The 22,241-nt window shown below is 44.9% G+C and overlaps 1 protein-coding gene across 1 annotated transcript in view; it reads right to left on the reverse strand.

The window, feature by feature from the left end:
* Window positions 1-22,241, reverse strand: part of UBXN11 (UBX domain protein 11) — a 379,872-nt gene that overhangs the window by 205,096 nt on the left and 152,535 nt on the right. Inside the window, exon 7 of the mRNA XM_069224030.1 lies at window positions 14,717-14,837. Coding sequence (XP_069080131.1) covers window positions 14,717-14,837 — 121 coding nt within the window. The remainder of the gene's footprint in view (window positions 1-14,716; window positions 14,838-22,241) is intronic.

Here is a 22,241-nt window from a genome sequence, read left to right on the forward strand (position 1 = left end):
TACTTTGAACTCAAGGGAGCGATGAAAAGCGCAGGCCAACTCGATGGTAGCATTGGTATCTGGGTTTGGATGTTGTTTGATCCAGTTGCGCGTGGACGGAGGCAGCGCGTCCATGTATTGCTCTAAGAGCACGATCTCAATAATGTCTTCCCGATTTGTCCCTATGGGGCCCAACCATTTGAGACCCAGATCTTTGATCCTAAAATATAGGGCCCGGGGATTTTCGTTGGGTCCCCACTTGGCTTTCCTAAACCGGACGCGATAATGTTCAGAATCAAAACCCACCCGTTCTAAGATGCTCTTTTTAATATCCTTATAGGGGGTTATTCCACCGGGGTTTACCGCTTGATAGGCGGCTTGGAGAGTCCCCGTCAATAAGGGGGCGATATACTGGCCCCATCGTTCCGGAGGCCAAGTAGCGGAAGTAGCAACTCGTTCAAAATTGGTGAAAAAGGCATCGGGGTCTTCACCTTCTTGATATCGTTGTAAGACCGAACTGGGCACATTTGGGTGTACACGGGTAGCAGCGATGGTATCTGTGAGATTCTTAATGGCGGTTTCATGAACCAACTGGTTGTTGGCCATTATGGTGGCCTGACTCTTAAGGGCATTTTGTAGTGCCTCTCTTTCCAATTTGGCCTCTTTTTGTTGTTCTTCCCACACTAATTGCAGGTGTCTTTGTCCGGAGGCCAACTGTTGCATCATATCGGATATGGTACACTTCTCCTCCATGGTTGGGCCGTCTCGGTCGCCTCTTCCAATATCCCACTTCTGACACCACTGTGGCGGGGTCTTTTTCCCGCGTCGAGGGAATATTGGAAGAAGGTGATAGACGCAGCACTTAAGGGGGTAGTATGTTTATTTTCTTGCTCGTTTGGGATTTATAACACTGAGTTGTTTGCCAAACTGTTATACTCCAAGTCCAAAATAAAATAATTCCCTTTTCTTTTCAGGGCTCTTTGGTGTTCTCGGGACGGCCTGGTCCGGTTCGGAGGAAGGGTCTTGTTCACCCGGTATTCATGGCCCAGGATTTCCCAAACAAAAGAAGGAAAAAGGAACAGGTAAGTGGGGCAAATTATTTATACACGGTTTAATAAGGGTTAGTAAGGAGTGAAAGGGGGGGGTTCTGTGGAGGTGGAGGAATGTGGGGTTACTTTTCGTTTTCGTGCCTTCCTTTTTTTGTGTCCTCTCTGTGACCCTCTTACTCTTTTATTCCCTGGTCTGGATACGGAGGGTGTGGTTATTCTTTAATTATCGGTATTCCTACTCAGATGAGCTCCCCTTCCTTACAGGATCTCAGCCCTCCCTCTTTAACCCCCTTAAACCCAGCCAACCACCCAGAACCCCAGCCCCAGTCCCGGTACGCTCGTACCTGGCTTGGCCACGCCCCTCCAGGGACGTGGCCGGCTTGCAGGGGATCTCCCGACTTCGCCTCGGCAGGGGCGGGAGGCGCCCAAGGCTTTCCGCTCTCCTCGCGTCGATCCTCGTCTACGGCGGGGCTTCCTTTCCGTCTCGGCGGTCCGTGCCGTTCCTCTCTTCGACTCTGCTTGACGTCGGCTTCTCCTTCCGGGACGCGTCTCGCTCGCCTCTCGTCGGCTGTTCTTGCCTGACGGATGACGTTGGACGTCATCACGTCAGGAATCCCTCGGGTGGCCCCGGGGTATCCCTTGTCGGTCGTTTCCTTCGACGAGGAAGGGGCGTCCGGAGGCGCCCGGTTACACTGCCTTTATGAGGTGTAAAGTGGCCTTGGCTGAACACAAATGAAGTGCCTGGGGAGGAGAACTTCCTCAGCAGATGGTGAAACAGGATGGAGGGAGAGGAGCCAAACTGTCCTTCAAAAGAGGGAAGGACATTTTGGCCAGCAAGGGGACCACCCCCATTTCCGGCAAAACCAGACAGCAAGGTGCCCCCTGATTATATTAGAGGGCTAGAAAGGGGTGTGTTAAGGGAAATAGCCACACCAATGGGTGGGATCAGCCAGATCTAACCTCTGAGACTGACTCTTTGCCATCTTGGATTTTGGGAGAATGTTGCTCCCTGGGATTGACTTTTTTTTTCCACATTTCCCAGGAAGTATGGTCACTCAAAAGGGTGATGGCCTGCATGTTCTTGTTCAGAAGGCCCCCTTGCTTTCCACCCAACGAGCATGGATAAAATTGGCAGAGCTACACCCCCACCTCAGACAGATCCCTGCTAGACCCCTGACCTGGACCCCTGACCTGCACGTGGACATTGCACTCTGAAGGACTGCACCACCTGCACATTTGGGCTTCTCTACCAAAAGTACTTTGCCTGTCTTCAACTGCTTGCTACAGGTAGAAAGTAGCGGATCAGAGTCCCCTGCATCAAGCCATGAAGAAAGTGACCAGCTGATCAGTGATCATTTTTTTATTTGGTGCATTCTGGGAGTTGGAGTCCTAACCCTCAAGGAGCAACTCAGAGCTTATGGAACCTTGGGGTGAGTTGTGAATTCCTATAAAGACCTTCTCGAAGAAGATCCAGAAGTTTGGAGAAGATTGGAGCACTTTTGAAAAAAAGCTCCATAAGTGGACCAATCCGACGTCATGAGTCAAGCCATCTTACATCGACCACGACCTGGCCTGGCTTGCAGGTTTATCCTGCTTGAAAGCTCCGGAGCACCAGACTTCCAGGGTTTCACCAGGGGCTCGTGGAAAGGCAAGCCGACGATGTCAACTCGAAATTGGCTTGCTGTGGAGGGTCATCCGATGTCAGAGAGAAAAAGTTCCAAAAAAGTTTCTACTTCCAAATGTAAAAAGTTGACCAAGGCTTCTCACGCAGCGTATCCGAAGAGGGCTACATGGAGGTCGGTTTCGTACTTCAAGTTCATCCCAGACAAAGATTTCCATCACAAAAAATCATCTAAGTCCGAATGTAGAATTCTTCACCGAGGTCTCCTGCGACGCGTATTTGAAGAGGGTTCCAGGGAGGTCAGATCCGAAATTTGACTTCATCCGGGGAAGAAAAATCTTCAAGAAAAAGACTAAGATGGTCATAATGATTTTAGCGGTCTTTACTGAAGACCGCTGTGCTTGCAGCGGCTGCCAAACGACGGCCGCGGAGGCAGTGAATCGACTGCCGTATTATGAGTTACAAAGACAAAACTGCCAGAAAGCAGCCACAAATCTGACACCTCCAGGCAGAACTTCAGCAGGAGAGAGGCTGTCCCACCACCCTCATTGCCATGCCAAGAAGATACCGCCCTCCAAATGACGACCCACAAATCAACACAGCAGTCATTCAAAGGCGGTAAGCCACTAGCGATGTGGACCGCCATGGTCCCAATACTGACTTCCCAACAAAACTACCCCACATTGGCCATTTCAAATACATCACATCTGATACACATATAAACACCACACACACTCACAAGTATAAAACACACATCCCACAATCCTCTGCAATGGAAAACAATTGCAATCAAATAGATGATTGTCAAAAAACATGATCCTTGTCAAATACCATACTAAATTCACAGACCTTATGTCTTACAAATACAGCTCTATAATGAACTATCAACATTACTACAGACATGGCACAACCTCAGTAATGGCATTAGAACACACACCATGACAGAGCCCTGCCATGTTGTCTGTATGGCACACTCTCCTGCATGGCATCCAGTGCTGGGGAAACTGTCAGGAAGGCCCAATCACAGATGTGAAATGTGAGGCCATCAGTACAGCCATTACACTACCAACAGCATTTCCTAACTACAGAGGCACTCTGAGTCAAAACTTTGAGTTGGACAAACCAATCTCAGTAAACATACAGTTGAAACATAGCAAAGGCAGGAGTACAGTAACCCCATATCTCCCTCCTGTACCACTAACCACACTGAGATGATCGAGGTAGAGCAAACCACGTACTACTGAAATGAATATAAAAGCTGCCACACACCATTTCATGAGGTGATTGTCGTCAACTCAACGACAAGCCTATCAGACTGCCATTGGAAGTACTGCTGATTCAGCTGAGTCCTGGGGGGTTATTACAACTTTGGAGGAGGTGTTAATCCGTCCCAAAAGTGACGGTAAAGTGACGGATATACCACCAGCCGTATTACTAGTCCATTATATCCTATGGAACTCGTAATACGGCTGGTGGTATATCCGTCACTTTACCGTCACTTTTGGGACGGATTAACACCTCCTCCAAAGTTGTAATAACCCCCACGGTGTCCACATCATCCTCCTCCACATCTTCATCACTGTCTACTGTTCCCTCTGCTATCACCGGTGCACTGGAACAAACCTCCTCTTCCAGTAATGGGACAATGCCTTCTGAGGGCCAAATTGTGCAGCATGCAGCAGGCCACGTCTACCTAGCAGACCTTATCAGGGGAGTAGAGCAAGGATCACCTGAAATGAGCCAGTGGCCAAAAAGAGGGGCACTGAAATTACCTGTACATTAGCAGGAATAGCATTTGGATGACAATTAGCAGGCATGAGATCAACCTCCAATTGTGCACACAGTTCTCTGATTGTCACACTATTTATACGATAGGTGAGCAGTACATGCCGTTCATCATTGTAGCCAGGTCAACTAGGGGCGGTGCACAGGTCTATTCCTCTGCCTCCACAATGGTCGGTATCTACACATAGCAAACAATACAAGTAGGACAAAGAAAATACATATTGAGCACCCTTTTTATCAATCAATGCTGAAATATCAACGTTACAGGCAACCTATTTGCCATCTATGCTCTTGTTGCTCCAACATACTGACGGACATCTAATACAACCCCTTTCATTATATTGTATGTCTAAAGCTTAGATGTACAATGAATGGTGACGTGAACATATGAGTCACAAAACCATATAGTACATCACAATTCCCTAGGTCTGACAGTTTTGAGCACAGCATCGATTACGATACAAATGGTGTAAGGCATTATCATTTTAGATGAGTAACTTCACAATGTGTAGGGCCTGGAATGTAGTGTGCCAGATTGAGCTATGACGCACATATAATTGGGTAAAATTATAAATAACAGTGTAAAATGTCAGCCGTTTGTCCTGCATGCAGAGGACAGATGTAAGTGACCTCACTCAGCTGGCGTTATTCATCATGGCGGTGGGCGGTCGGAACCGCCGTGCAACTCCTTATTGGATAACATGGATGTATATGCAGAACAGGGGCAATGAAGATCATCGCCGGCGGTGACGGTGATCTCCGTCACAGACGTGACCTCCATTTTCTAAATGCCATTTCACTTGACTCCTGACTGTCCTCCTCTGTGTGTGCTGCTGTGTCCTGTATCTGGAAGCCATAATGGCAAGTTCTACAGGTGATAGGGCCCCAGCCTTCACACCAGAAGAACTTGGGAAGCTTGTGGATGGGGTCTTACCCCTGTATGGACAGTTGTATGGGGCTCCAGATAAGCAGGTAGCACCTTTTATGTATAGTAGATGAGACATGGTTGAATGTAGTTGCATATGTGGGCATGCAGTATGTCCTTTTGAGAGTGTTGTGTTGTGCAGCCTTTATGTGCACATAAGCACGTGTCATGTGTAGCATGACTGTGATGTATACAATATGTAGTCAAATGCTGTAACTGGTTGAGGAGTCTAAATAAATGTGTCCTTATGTCTGTGTTTCCCATGCAGGTCAGCGCCCATCAAAATAAGGGATTGTGGTTAGCCATCGCCAAGGAAATGCTGACCCTGGCGGTCCATAGCCAGCAGAGCACCCACTGCAGAAAGCGGTGAGAGGGCCTGAGACGCTGGGCCCAGAAGACCAAAGAGGCCCAGCTGGGGATGTCCTCCTAACTAGGGAGGGGTGCCCGTCGGACCCTGACATTCCTAATGGCCCGCATACTTGCAGTGGCCTGCCCAGAGTTGGATGGGCGCTTGAGGGCAGCAAAGCAGCCACAAGTGTTCCTCATGTTGGTATTGAGTTGCATAGTGTTTGTATGGTTAGCTGATAGCTAGTGGATGCCTAAGTAATCTCTGGTCGGGTTTGTAGCTGAGGTCCTCATTGTAATGCTAATTGGTCTGTCTGATAGGTAGTTGTAAGTTAAAGACATGGCTACATATGTAGAGAGCTACATCCTGGGACTAAAATGAAGATTGGTGACTCTCATTTACTGCTGTTTTCAACTAGCTATGTGGGATGTCCAGGCAAATGCAGGTTGTTCACACACTGTCAAGTGAAGATGTCCCTCAGTTAACTCCCACAAGTGGTTTAGTGAGTAGTAACAGTCTGCTGCTTTATCAGTGTAGTGTTGTCGATGGATGATTGTAGGGGGTTCAAATTGCAAGGTCTCCTGTGGTCAGTAGCCATTCGTTTTGTCTGGTGTTTGGCACAGCGTACTGAATTTTGCTTGTGTATTGTTGTAAAGTGTGGCTATTATCTGGCAGAAGTGTGGTTATTGACCCTATGCTCCCTTTCTTTCTCCCCCACCCTCCCTCCTTGTCTTCTTCTGTCCTTGTGTGCATTAGCACCATCCGGCAAAGGAGAAGGGGCACCAGCAATTGGGGGGCTGCAGCTCACGGGACCCAGGAGGCGGAGTCCACCAACACGGAGGGGACCAGTGGGCTGGAGGGCAAGGGGAGCATCACGGGGGACAGGAACTGCTACATCTGACTGATTCCTCCTCTGATGAAAGCTCCCTGGTGGTGGCGGTCCCCTCTGGGACTACCCCAGCAACTAAATCATCTGCCACCCCCATTACCAGCACTGCCCTCCCATCAGCTCCCCACCTAGTTGCCCATGCTCGCTCATATAAGAGGGTCGGCATCTCCTTCGCCGCAGGCACCTCTGCCCCTGCCCCAGTCAGCCCTGCTGCCCTCCAAGAGCAGGCTATTGACCTCCTGAGATCCATCTCTGTGGGGCAGTCAACCATGGTGAATGCCATCCAGGGGCTGTCATTTCAGAAGCAGCAAAGCAATGCCTACCTGAAAAGCATTCACAGTGCGTTGGCTGGCCTACAGAAATTGTTTCAGGATCTGGCCTCCTCTTTGACGGCAGCCAGTGTCCCTACTTCTTCCGCCCCCTCTCCAACTACCTGTGCCAAGTCCCAGAGCCCTCTCCCCCACCCATCCCAAGCACACCATCAGACCTGCATGCACCCAAGACAACAGACAAGACGTGCTAAGACAAACACAAGCACCACAGGTCACATCACAAGCATACACACACCCAACACACACCAGCAAACACAACAGCCACTGCCTCCACTGTCTCCCCCACCACCTCCTCCCTCACAGCCTAATCACTACTCACACCTGCCAGCACTGCATCCTCACTCCCAGATCCAGTCAAAAGTTCAGCCCTGCCAACAGTCACCACCACAGCAGACACACAGACATGCACCACATACACTACATTCACAATGACCACCACTACCATCGCACCCACATGCAGCACGCCCACCTTACTTGCAGACACCACCTCAACATACATTCAGACAACCTGCCTACCTTTTCCCAGCCGCTCTTCCCTCCTCCTCCCAAGACACATAAACACCCCCACTCACCCACCCAACAGTCATCCACCTCACACATGCACACTTTGCATGCACCTACATCCAAGTCCAGCAGACCTACACATCCTACTACCATTCTCTCTACCTCCATTCCCAAACCTGTTCCCACAATCTGTCCCACTGTTCCTAAAAAACTTTTCCTTGCCCACCTTGACCTGTTCCCTCCTCTAGCCAAACCCTGTGTTTCCCTAAGCATCACGTTCCCCTCCCCCAGCCCAGTCCCTCCAGCTCCCAGTCCTCTTATGGCCCCCATAGTGTTTCCCATGTCCCTCCCCCAGCCAAAAAGCCTCCCTCTAAGGCAATGACTGTAGCCACTCCCACCCCCGCTGCAAGAATATTCCCCGCCATCTAAACCTAAGGCCAAACCCCCACCCCCTCCCAAACCAAAGCCCAATGACCCCCCCTTCCAAACATAAAACCCCGCCACTCCCCCCACCCTCTGACCCCTGAAGTACCTGCCTGCCCCATTGATGTCCCTGACCAGTGGAGGCCATGAGGCTGTCAGGAGTCAAATTTGGGCGACATTATGCCGTTGTGTGCATATTGCACTTTTTGGACTGGTTAATGGCCCATTCTTGTATAGTTTTTTATTACAACATATCCTTCGAATACATCTGCCCAACAGATGACGTTGGTGTTGATTTAAGTGATTTGTCTGGTCTTTCATTTTGTGTGCTTATGTTATTTCTGTATTTTTGGATCCATTTTTTAGCCCTGTGTATGAAATGTGCGTGCCGTGTGTGTTGGGAGTAATGTGTGAGTTTTGGTTGTGCCTGTCTGTGATTTGTGTGTGCCTGTGTGTTTGTGGCTGTGTGTGTGTGTGTATCGGGACAGGTGTTTGTGTACGTGTGTTAATGTGCGTGGCAGACCGTGGCGGGTGTGTGTGTTGCATGTTGCTGTGTTGCGTGTGGGTGTGTAGCTCTCCCCTTCCCTCCCTAGTGTGTACTCACGGTTGTCGTCTTCGTCTTCGCGCTGTTCCTGTACTTGGATTGCGTGGTAGAGCATAGGGAAGACTTCCAGTTCTGGTTCCATGTCGGCCGCAAACTTGTCTGTGTCTGTGGAGGTGAGTGTCACTTTATATACTGCTCATTTCCGCCAGGCTTTTCGTAGCGGTCGGTCCACCCCAGAAATCGTGGCAGTCTGCTGACTCGTAATATGGTGGCCGGGGATATGCCTTCTCCTGGCCTGGGGATGGCAACCGCTGTCGTCAGTGGTCGGACCGCACTGGTGGTACTGGTGGTGATGTGGCTATGTGTGGGTTGGTTCACCGCCGCAGTCGTAATATGGCGGTCAGGTGACTGTCAATATCATAATCACCACATAAGTCTGAACATTAAAACTTTGACTGAGGCCTCCCTCTTACTGTAGCCGAGCAGGGCTCCATCGCGGTAAGCCTCGAATTATGACTTTGCCACAGTTGAATGCGACCAGATGTCTAGATTGGTGCTTTTAGTTTCTATGCGCTAAAAAACATTTATTCTTTAAAATTTCATATATCCGGTTCCCTTTATTGGAGTTTTGTTGTTTTAGTGTCATTTCAAATATAAAAATATACTCTATTTTGATAAATTGGTGTTTTGTGTTTTACTTATTTACTGTTTTGTGATTTTTAAATGCTTTACACACCTGTCTCCTAAGTTAAACCTAACTGCTAGTTGCCAAGCTACAAAGGTTTGAGCTGGGATTCATTTTTTGAGACCTGACGGGTGTAGGTACTTACCTGCCCTTACCAATAATCCACTTTCCAACATATAACCTGTCATTGTAAAAGATGGTATGGCTTGACATTGTATAGCATGATATGGTAAAATATGGCCTGTTCTTGTATAGTATGTACTGTATGCATATGGCCTGTCATATAATATGGTAAGTTGCGGTATCGACTATCATTGTACAGTACTGTATCGTATGGTATGGCTTGTCATTGTATAGTATGGTATGGCCTATCATTGTATAGCGTAGTATGGTATGGTATAGCCTGTCATTTTATAGTATGGTATGCTGTGGCCTGTCAATGTATAGTATGGTATGGCCTGTCATTGTATAGTGTGGGATGGGACTGTATGGTATAGTATGGACTATATAGTATGGACTGTCACTGTATAGTATGGTATGGTATGGTATGGTATGGTATGAGCTGTCATTGTATAGTATGGCATGGCCTGTCACTGGATAATACAGTATGGTATGGCTTGAGATTGTATAGTATGTTATGTAGGCTTATCCTTGTATGGTATGGCATGTCACTGTAAAATATGTTCTGCCCTGACATTGTATATTTTGTTATGGTATGCTCTGTCATTATATATTATGGTATGGCCTGTCATTTTATATTATGGCATGGTATGGTCTGCCATTCTATAGGATGGTATTGTATGGCATGGTCTGTCATTGTATAGTCTGTCATTAGTATGGTATTGTGTGGTATAGTGTGGTCTGACATTGTATAGTATGATGTGGCCTGACATTGTATAGTATGATATGGCCTGACATTGTATAGTATGATATGGCCTGTCATTGTAGAGTATGGCATGGTCTGTCATTTTATGTATGACATGGCATGGTATCGTCCGCCATTGTATAAAATGGTTCTGTAAGGCATGGCCTGTCATTGAATAGTATGGTAAGTTATAGCCAGTCATTGGTATGGTATGTCATTGTATAATATAGTATGGTATGGGCTGTTATTGTATCAATCAATCACTCAATCAGTAGATTTGTGGAGCGCTACTTGTCAACCGTGACGTTATCCAGTTGCTGGATACCATACAGTAGGGTATGGCCTGCCATTTCTAATATGGTATGGCCTCTCAATTGTATAATAGTCTATTGTATGACCTGTCATTGTATAGTGATATAAGGTATGGTACTGGCTGTCATTCTACAGTATGGCAGGGTATGCCCTGTCGCTGTGTAGTATGGTACTGAATTGCCTATCACTGTGTAGTATGGCATGGTGTGGTATGGCCTGTAATTTTATCGTATGGCATAGTATGATATGGTGTGGACCGTCGCTATAAAGTATGGTTCAGTCTGCCACTGTGTGGAATGGTATGGCCTTTGATTGTATATTATGGTATGCTATAGTATGGAATGTACTGTTACTGAATAGTATGGTATGGTATGGACTGTAATTGTATAGTATGGCATGGTAAGGTCATTGTATATTATGGTATTGTATGGTATAGTATGGCCTTTCATTATATATTATGGCATGGCATGGTGTGGTCTGCAATTGTATAGGATGGCCTGTCATTGTATTCCATGGTAAGTTATACCTTTCATTGTATAGTATGGTGTGGTACTGCAAGACCTGTCACTGTAAAGTATCATATGTGCTCTCATTGTATAGTATGGTATGGTATGGCATGACCTGTCATTGTATGGTATGGTACAGTATGGAATGCTCTGTCATTTTATAGTACGGCATGGTATGGAATTTCCTGTAATTGTAGAGCATAGTATGGTGTGGCCTGTCTTGGCATGGCATGTTATTGTAAAGTATGGTGTGGCCTGCCATTGTATAGTACGGAATGTCTTGTCAATGAATAGTATAGCCTGTCATTATATGTTGTCATGTAGTATGGCGTGGCGTGCACTATCATTGAATAATATGGTATGTATAGGACGGTATGCTAAGGTACAGCCTGTCATTGCAAAGTATGGTATAGTATGCTTTGGCCTCTCATTGCAAAGTATGACAAGGTATGTCCTATCATTGTACAGTATGGTATCGTATGATCTGGTAATCTTTGTATTGTATGGCATGGTATGGTATATTATGGGCTGTTATTTTATGTCATGGCATAGTATGGTATAGTGTGGCCTGTCATTGTATGGTATAGCCTGCTATTGTATTGTATGCTATTGCCTGTCATTGTATAGTATAGTATGGAATTGTATGGTATGATGTGGAATGTCACTGTATTGCATGGTATGAACTGTTATTGTAAATTATGGTTTGATATGGCCTGTCATTTTATTTTATATTATAATACAGTATAATATATTATGGCCTGTCATTGTATAGTTTGGAATGTTGTGTCATTGAATATGATTTGGTATGGTCTTTCATTGTATATGATGATATGTTAAGGTATGGTCTGTCATTGTATAGTATGGTATAGTATGCTATGGCCTCCCACTGCATAGTGAGGTAAGGTATTGGCTGTTATTGTATATGATGGTATTCTATGGTATCACATGGTATGGCCTGCCATTGTATAGTATAGTATGGCCTATCATTGTATCATATAGAATCATATGTTATGTTATAGCCTGTCATTTTATATTATGGCATAGTATATTATGGTGTCGCCTGTCATTGTATAGTATGGTATAGCCTGCCATTGTACGGTATGGTATTGCCTGTCATTTTATTGTATAGTATAGAGTTGTATGGTATGGTATGGACTGACACTGTATATTATGGTATAGTATTGACTGTTATAATATACTATGGCATGGAATGGCCTCTCATCGTATAGTATGGTATGGCATGTAATGTATTATGCCATTATAAAGTATGTTATAGTCTGTCATTGTATAGTATTGTATGGTTTGGTGTGGCTTGTCATTGTCCATTATGATTTAATAAGGTATGGCCAGTCATTGTATAGTATGGGATAATATGGCCTATCATTCTAAAGTATGGCATGGTATGGTATTGTATGGCCTTTCATTTTATAAATATGCCATAGTATGGTATGGTGTGCCCTGTCATTGTACAGTATGCTATGGCCTGTCATCATATAGTATTGTATGGTATGGCCTGTCACTGTATGGCAAGGTATGGTATGGCCTGTCATTATATAGTACAGTATGTTATGGCCTGTCAATGTAAAATATGGTCTTCCCTGTCATTATATATTATGGTATGGTCTGTCATTGTAAGTATGGTATGGTCTGTCATTTTATAATATGGTATAGCATGGTATAGTGTGTCATTGTATAGGACGGTCTAGTATGGTATGGGTTGTCATTGTATTGGATGGTAAGTTATAGCCTGTCATTGCATAGAATGGTGTGGCATGGGATGATCTGTCATTGTGTAGTATGGTATGGGATAGTATGGCCTGCCATTGTATAGCATGGTATGGACTGTCATTGTATAGTATGGTATGGAATGTCCTGTCATGCATAGTATGGTCCGTATTGTATAGTATGGTACGGTACGGTATAACCTGTCATTGTAAAATATGGTATGGCTTGACACGATATAGCATGATATGATTTGATAAGGTATGGCCTGTCATTGTATAGTTTGGTATGGTATGTCCTGTCATGCAGAGTATGACGTGGCATGTCCTATCATTGTTTAATATGGCATGTATAAAGTTTGGTATGGTTTTTCATTGTATATGATGATATGTTAAGGTATGGTCTGTCATTGTATAGCATGGTATAGTTTGCCATGGCCTCTCACTGCATAGTATGGTAAGGTATGCTATGCTATGGGTCATTATTGTATTGTAGTGTATGGTATCATATGGTATGGCCTACCATTGTATAGTATAGCCTATCATTGTATTTCATGGTATGACCATGGTATAGTACGGTATGGTATGGCCTGTCATTGTAAAATATGGTCTTCCCGTTCATTATATATTATGGTATGGTCAGTCACTGTATAGTATAGTATGGTCTGTCATTATATATTATGGCATATCATGGTATAGTCTGTCATTGTGTAGGACAATACAGTATGGTATAGGTTGTCATTGTATTGGATGGTAAGTTATAGCCTGCCATTGTATAGTATGGTGTGACATGTATGATCTGTTATTGTGTAGTATGGCATGGGATAGTATGGTCTGTCACTGAATAGCATTGTATGGTATGGCCTGTCTTGGCATGGTATGGTACGGCATGTCATTGTATAGTTTGCAATGTCCTGTCATGCATAGTATTGTATGGTATGGCCTGTTATTGTATGGAATGGTATACCTGTCATTGTAAAATATGGTATGGCTTGACATTGTATAGCATGATATGGTAGGATATGGACTGTCATTGTATAGTATGCATGGTACATATATGGCCTGTCATATAATATGGTAAAGTATGGTATGGGCTGTCATTGTACAGTATGGTATCATATGGAATGGCTTGTCACTGTATACTATGGCCTATCATTGTATAGCATATTATAGTATGGTATGTTATGGGCTATCATTTTATAGTATGATATGCTGTGGCCTGTCAATGTACAGTATAGTATGGGCCGCCACTGTATGGTATGGTATGGTCAGTCATTTTATAGTATAGGATGGTATTGTAAGGTATAGTATGGAATGTTACTGTATAGTATGGTATGGTATGAGCTGTCATTGTATAGTATGGCACGGCCTGTCACTGGATAATACAGTGTGGAATGACTTGAGATTGTATAGTATGGTAAGTAAGGATTGTCCTTGTATTGTGGCATGGCCTGTCATTGTAAAATATGGTCTGCCCTATCATTGTATATTTTGGTATGGTATGTTATGTGACTGTATAGTATGCTATGATCTGTCATTTTATTTTATATTATGGCATGGCATTCTATGGTCTGCCATGGTTTAGAATGGTATGGCATGGCATGGCATGGCATGTTGTTGTATAGAATGATATGGCCTGTCATTGTATAGTATGTTAAGGCCTATACTGGTAGTACACAATGACAAACCATACCATAATATATAATAATGACAGGCCATACATACCATGTCATCCCATACTATACAATGACAGACCATAACATAATATACAACAGGCCATACCATACCTTACTATACATTACGTGACAGTCTATACCATACTATACAATTCCATACCAGCCAAGAGACTAACTCCTGGTGAAAGCGAATGACTCCTAAGACAAAAATCACCAATTTATTCTTAGGCTGCAATGCCACATGAGGAACCTTTTCTCAAAGCCTGCTAATGGTGGGATGTATTTATTTAAACATACTTCCTTTCTTATCTACATTTACCATGCCTCTGGATTTTAATTTGATTTTATATTTTTTGAATTGTGTTCGTTTAAGGCTGCTCAACAGTTACAATAGATAAACAGACTTACCACTGGTGTAGCAGTGTCATCATGTTTCTTGCTGTCTTTGGTCCCCTTCACAGACTGTGATATGTAAGCTTATGAAGGTTTCAGGGACATGATAGAGGTCGGTACACTAAAGGAGTAGATTAAAAAGCATCTTTCTGGACCCTTACCTGGCTTCCATAGACCTTGGAGCTCCACTACTTCATGTTCAGTTATCTCATGTTTGGACACCTCTCCATCACTCTTCTCTTTATCTCCAACCCAAACCAGGCCATAGTCATTGAGAAAGCCCTATAATGACAGAGAGGTTGGTCAATGGATGATCCATGGTTAATTATAAGCCACTGTGGCAGCCTTATTGTTATTGTTGTCATTTACATTTTTCATGTGATTGTTATAGCATAATCATAGTATGACAGTACAACAACTACACCAGGTATGTCCAAACAATTTTAGGCAAGGCTTCCTCTACTGTCTGAGAAGATTACAAGCCTCATGAACATCCCGTCAGTTACGATGAGCATGAAAGCCTAGTGAACTTCCATCAATTTTGGGGGTGTCACATACACATAGATAGGAAGGTTTATGCACCAAGCCCGCAAAGGGAGGTCTAAAGATTAGTGTATGCCACTTTGATGGCAGGGAACAAAGATGGCATGCTAGCACAGATGAGAATCCACTGAGGTGTATTTGAATACTACCAAAGAGAAGGGGTATTTCTTCAAGTGCCATAGATCTTTCACGGGCTGCAAATCTCTGGATTTGTTTTGGTATCCGAGCGAATTCTGAATAGACATTCACCTTTCTGAAAGGCCAGTTCATCCCCTGTAACACCTTTCAGTAAATGTTTGGTGATTAACATAATCACTTTTTTCAGGTTCTTGTGCCATTTGGTCGAAGAGGAAGAGGCTTCCTTGAGAACTCCAAGGCAAGATCATTCTCAAAGGTACCACCCATCTGTCCATAGTTATATTCTAACAACCCTTAAGACGTGACATGTCCTACCTACCATAAGCAGGGTCAGTGAAGGAGCAGAGAGTCCTAGCACGTTAGGGTGAGATGATATATATATATATATTTCCATACAAAAACACACGCACCCATCATCACTGCAGTGATCTTGGGTGGCAGGACGGAAGCCTCTGTCCATTTAAGGAAGCTCCTGTCGTCCTCTCTCATTGGCTGACCTTGTCATAGGTCACCCATTTAGAGGAAGACCTTCCTTACCTCGTCACAGAGTGGTATGGGGGTCAGTGAGAGCTGCTGACCCCACTCCACTCTTTGATGAGCGTCACTGATAGGCAGGGATTACAACTCAAGCCCCCAAGGGTAAGTCTATCAGTGACGCTACCCCTTGTCATGGGGGTGGGCCCTAACAGAAGACTTTGCCGGGCTGAGGAAGTCACACCCACCGGGCTTTCAAATCTTAAGCCTGGCAAATTGCGATTCAAACAGACAGGCACCTTTGGTGCATGTACAGGGCCTGGCTGCCTGACCCAAACATAAAGAGTGTCTGTCAGGCTGACCTTTGTTCAGCCTGACAGACGATCTTCCTGCATCAGAAAAAGGTGGCGGGGCAGAGCCCCTCCGCCTTATTATGAGCTGTGGCTGACTTATTTTTATTGAAATGCAAAGACTGGTTTCGTTTTCATCTTTGTCTTTGCTTTTTTGACTGACTCCTCTGTTGCCAATGTTGCTGAATATAATTTGACTGCGACTATACTGTCTACACTGAAGACAGGAGGATGACTGATGCTGGTACCTGATTCTAGCACGTATACTATTGAATGGACTGCCATTTCAGAAACAAACCCAGTAATCGTACAGTCTCTGTGTCTGTTTTCCCTGACTACAGGGTCTCATCTACTTGCTTCCCGAAAACATTTTGGCCATCAAAAGAAATGGCCAAAACTGTTGACTGAACTTAACGTCCGAAATAAGTACTTTTTGACATTACCGGGACACTTCCAGCTAAACTCACTGGCAAATGAATTCCTGGGTGCATAGATTAAAGCTGAGGAAGGTAAACCTGCTAGAACCTGGGTCTACATTGGGCTTGATCTCTTGTACTTATAAAGCGCTCAAGGGAGACTGTCAAGGTGACTTGATGGAGGTCCAAGACAGATGGGAAAATAGCATACTGGGGTTGCTCTCGGAAAGTGCCTGGGAGAAAGCGTTTGCTCAAGGAAGTTGCGAGTAATGTGATACTCAATCTCATTCAGCTTAATTACTTGCACCAAGCCTTTATAACCCCACAGTGCCTACACAGATTTGATAGACCTCGGTCAGATGCTTGCCCTAGATGTGGGTCTGCCATGGTGTCTTTTCTCCATATCACATGGGGCTGTAACAAACTAGGGGATTTCTGGGGCGAGGTCATGTGGATATTACAGGTAGCACATGGGTGCCTGTGGAGCCCTCCATCAGTCACTGCCTACTGGGAGTACTTCCGCCACCTACGAGCGGCGCTAAGATGTGCCATTGATTCGGTCTCCTGGGACTGGTGCTCGCCAAGTGATGGGTGGTGATACGCTGGACACAGACTAAGGGACCGACGACTTGTGAATGGATGGGAGACTTGTGTGTATGGGGCATGGCGGAGGAGAGGCGACTCCGGACAGTGCGCATTGATGACCATGCTGAACGAGATTTAGACATTTGGGCTGGTATTTTAGCTAGCTTGTCAGAGGTAGATTTACAGACAGATTGTACCCTGACGGCCTCCCAAGAGCCAGAGTCAGTGGCTCCCCGGTGGAGGACGGAGGTGCTACTAGGATGACTGAGACTGAATATCTGAGTGTGCTTGGGTGGGTTTCTGTGTGTTGGGGGCTGTGTGTTGCAGGCCGCATGTGGATATAGCTATCTCCTGCGGCTGCTTGGTTCTACTCTGTTTTTGCTCTTCAGCTGTATTATTCTGCTATGTCTGTATTCTGTAACTGGACAACTTTACTATTTTGTCATTGGATCTGATGTGGAATAGATATTGCTCTGTTTTCACATGAACCATATGTACCGTATTAATAAGCCTTATCTTGTCAAGATTTCTTTAAAACATGTTTTTAAAAAAGGAAACTGAGGTAGAAGCTTCCTCTTTATCTTCAGGATGGCTCTAGCTTGTAGCTTTCCTTCCTTTCCGAGGGAGTTTTTCAAAGAAATTCCATTTAACTGGTGAACGTATCTGGGTACTACCAGTGCTTTAAATGGAAAAATAGAAGTGCAGGTACTCTCTATCAGAGTACCTGCTTGTTTCTGAGAAGTGCCGGTACTCTCCAATTAAAAGTATTACGTTTTTCTTGAGATATGCCGGTACTCTCCCTCTCAAAATAAAAAAGTGCTGGTACTCAGTACCGGACAGTACCGGCCCATTTAAAGCACTGGGTACTACTGGGAATGTGTTAGTGTTTTGACTGAATCTGCTGCCAGAACTTTAACCTTGTGACACTGACCTTTGGCAGTATTGTGGGTGTATTTCCTGGGGCCCTCACTCCCCTTCTACATTTAATCTGAAAACAGAGCCTGTCCTGAAGTTTGACCCTTAGACGCAAGGTCAGAGGGCTTTTTCCATTGAAGAAGTCTTGGAAGGTGGCTTTTTTCAAGTAAGTAAAAGATATAACTTTCGGTGTTCACTCCTTAAATTGAAGCCTCCATTCACTCTCGAGTATGGCTAATTCCAAGTGCCTTTCTTAGTCTTTCTGTGCTTCAGCTGAAAATGTGGTAAATATGTTGCATTTCTTTGTTATATGTCCCTGATGGAGACAGGATAGGAATTTAGTATATGGGTAATTCATGTAGACTTTTTGTTTTCCAATTTGCAGATCTTAAACAAGGGCTTGACGGAAGCCAAATAAACAAGCATTTGCAATGCAATGGGTCTCGCGTTTTCTTGAGTTAGAGCTATCACTGTTGTAAATTCCTAATTGGACTTTTCTTGCCACATAAATTGAAAATGAAGATTAAAACCGTTGACATATGCACGCCCCACCTCAAATTGTTTGCTAGAACTGACTGGAGCGAGATAATTACTTCAGCTTTATATCAGCTGGGTCGGTGCTCTTTTAATGCTGCTGATGCAAAGGCCGAATTAAGGCCCATATTTATACTTTCTTAGCGCTGCATTTGCGTCATTTTTTGACGCAAAAGCAGCGCAAACTTACACAATACAATGCGCCGCTTTTGCGTCAAAAAGCAGCGCAAATGTGGCGCTAAAAAAGTATAAATATCGGTCTAAGTGTCTTAGCAAACTGGTTCTGCTCGGCAGACAGTAAAATCCTGAGGCCTGCTAGAGCCTGGCTGAGTTATTGGCTCCCTGCGTGAATGTCTATAAGGATCACAGCTGGGATGAAAGGCAAACTTAAATCGGGGGAGGGGCCATCACACACTGTAACAGGAGGAAGTGTGACGTAGTGTGATAGCCAACAAAAATGTTCACTTAGTGAAACCGCCTGGGAGGGAACTCAGCACACAAAGGAGGGACATTTCATAAAATACACCAATTAAAATGGAGCATTTAAAACAAGCACAACAATGAATAAATAACAAGAGTGGGCATGGTTAAAAGCCCACAGAGCTATTACAACAGACCAGAGCGCTTGCGCGCTTGACCCTAAAAACTGGGGTAAAAAGTCTACATTTTCCTTAGAAAAAGTTTAGAATATAGAGAGCTGTCCGTCAGAGTGAAACAGAGTAGCATTTTAGGAAGAAACAAATCAAATTGTGGAAAATACTACTTTGAACAAATTTAAGGCACAGCTTGAAAGGATTTATCACTATTAGATGTGCAATGAGAAATCTGGCAATTGGAAGTCAGGGTCCATCTCTTGACTGGCTGAAGTTCGAGCCACATAATGAAGTTGACTAATTACATGAAGTCTATGGCTGTTTTCGATGGTATTGACTGTGCACTGCTTTGTTGTATGATGACAAGGAATAATTCAAGTATATGAACCTATGAACCATTTAATGCTGGTGAACTCATTTTAGCCTGCCTAAAGCAGAACAATAAGCCGGAAAGAAAATAACTTTTTTTTTTAAAGCGGAGGATGCATTACCGTTCACTGTTTGGACTTTAAATATCGCCTTCGCTAGAAATAAATTTTCAGAAAGATAGAGTATGACATCTGATTGAACGGCTTCTTCCTTGCACATCAGAAGAGTGAAAACGAACAAAGCAGAGGTCTAGATATGGTATTGAGATGAATTAAAAGACATAGCTCAAACAATTATTAGAACAGCAAACTTGTATATTCATTTTTCAGCTGGAGGGTCATTTAAATAGGGATCCAATACTTTTGAAACAAAAGTTTTCAAAGAAAGTGCTTTCCCAAAAAAAAAAAAAAAAATTCACACAACCTTAGCAGCAATCAGCAAAAATGCACAAGTACGCAAAGACTCTCGATTAGAGCTAAGGATCTCCACCATAAAGGTAGATTAAACCTATTGGAGCGTGTATTACAGTCTGCATTTCCAGAAACATTATAAAGCTGCACCCATCTGGGCAGGCTTCCTGCTTTTTTAGGTTAAAGAAAGAACATCTAATTGATCTGTGATGGCAGGAATTCTGAAAGGTGTTTCACTGCCTCTCTCAACATCTACCAAATCACAAGCCAATCAAGCAAAGAAGATGGGCTGTCCTCAGAGGATGCACGATCGGGGAAATTTTACAATTGCTGGAAGGAGCCGTGGATACAATGTGGCAGGAGGCGTCTTGCTTCTTTGTTGCAGCTTGTCGGGTCCTGGAGTGTCCAGATGCAGTTTCTTCGGTCAGAAGTCGAAGTGGAGGTTGCAGAGAACTCCTGCTGGAGTCTTGGAATCCGAATCTGAGGAACCACCCAAGAGAGAGACCCTACATAGCCCTGAAAGGGGGACTGGTCGCCTAGCTGGGTGACCACCTATCAGAAGGGGGCTCTGACATCACCTGCTGGCACTGGCCACTCAGATGCTCCCAGAGTTCCCTGCCAACCTTGAATCCAAGATGGCAAAACCCAGGGACCCTCTGGAGGAGCTCTGAGCACCACCCCTGGAGTGGTGATGGACAGTGGAGTGATCATTCCCCATTCCTTTGTCACTTTTGCTCCAGAGCAGGGATTGGAAATCCCTGAACCGGTGTAGGCTCGTTTATGCAAGGAGGGCACCAAATGTGCCCATTCAAAGCATTGCCAGTGGCTTGGGGAGGCTACCCCTCCAAAGCCTGTAACACCTATTTCCAAAGGGAGAGGGTGTAACACCACTCTCTGAAAGGAAATTCTTTGTTCTGCCTTCTTGGGCTTGAGCTTTTTAGCAACAGGAGGGCAGAAACCTGTCTGGGAGGTGTCAGCAGCTTGGGCTGCCTGGAAACCCTCAGAAGGCAGTAATGACAATACTGGGGGTCCTCTAAGGAGCCCCAGAGTGCATGAAATCATACAACCAATGCTTGCAAAAGCAATGGGGTATAATACCAACATTTTTGATACCAAACATGCCTATGTTCGGAGTTACCATTATGTAGCTGGACATAGGTATTGACATATGTCCAGTACACTCGTAAAATGGCGTCCCGGTACACATGAAAATGGGTCTGCAGTTTGTGGGGGCACCTTTGCTAGTGTAGGGGTCCCCTCACACACAGGTACTTTGTACCCTGCCCTCTGGGCTGGGAGGCCTGCCATAGGGGTGGCTTAAAAGTGACCTGTGTAGTGAAAAGTGGCAGTGAAAGGGTGCTTGCACCTTTTCACACAGGCTGCAATGGCAGTCCTGCAGAACCCTTTGCTTGGGCTCCCTATGGGCGGCAAAATATATGCTGCAGCCCATAGGGATCCCCTGGTACCCCAATAACCTTGGTACCTAGGTACCAGATGCTAGGACTTAGAATGAGGCATCAGTGTGCCAATTGTGGGATGAAATACAGAGTTTTGGGAGAGAGAGCATAATCAATGGGGTCCTGGTTAGCAGGATCCCAGTGAACACAGTCAAACACACTGACATCAGGCAGAAAAAGGGGGTAACCATGCCAAGAAAGAGGGTACTTTCCTAAAAGGATACTGAGCCAACTCCTGAACTGGCTGTGCGAGGCACTAATAGTAGTTTTGCCCAAGCCCTGTGCAATCCTACCATCCTCTCTCGTTATTAAATATAAACTGTATACTGGGCAAAGTGCTGGGTAATCAGTGGCTCCTCGTAGTTTGTACACTGGTGCATGAAGACCAATCTGGGTTCATCCCTGGGCGTAACACCTTTTTAAATATTCGTAGACTGCTGCGCCTGACAACAGTGCCGCTCCAGATACTAATGGGCAAGTGGCGGTATTGCTTGATATCGAAAAAGCATGTGATACCCTAGGGTGGGATTACCTTCTAGTGACATTGGAGCACATGGGCATGGGGCCGGGATGGCGCATGTGTGAACGGGGCAGCTAATCCTGAATATCTTGAAATACAAAGGGGAACTAGGCAGGGCTGTCCGCTATCCCCCTGATTTTTGCCCTGGCCATGGAACCCACGGCTTGTCAACGGCGCCTCCAAGCATGGCAGTGGGGAATAATAACACACAGGAAATCCCACATGGTCTCACTTTACGCGGATGATCCTCTCATCTTCCTGTAATGTGGCACATTTGGCATTGTGTCAGGACTCTGGGTAAATTGGGATGTGTTATGCCTATTTCCCATGTCCCGGTGTCTAAACCAGACACAGTGACCCTCCTGAGCTTCTGACCCAAATG

The sequence above is a fragment of the Pleurodeles waltl genome, chromosome 3_1 (assembly GCF_031143425.1).
Source record: "Pleurodeles waltl isolate 20211129_DDA chromosome 3_1, aPleWal1.hap1.20221129, whole genome shotgun sequence".
In the NCBI taxonomy this organism is placed as follows: domain Eukaryota; kingdom Metazoa; phylum Chordata; class Amphibia; order Caudata; family Salamandridae; genus Pleurodeles; species Pleurodeles waltl.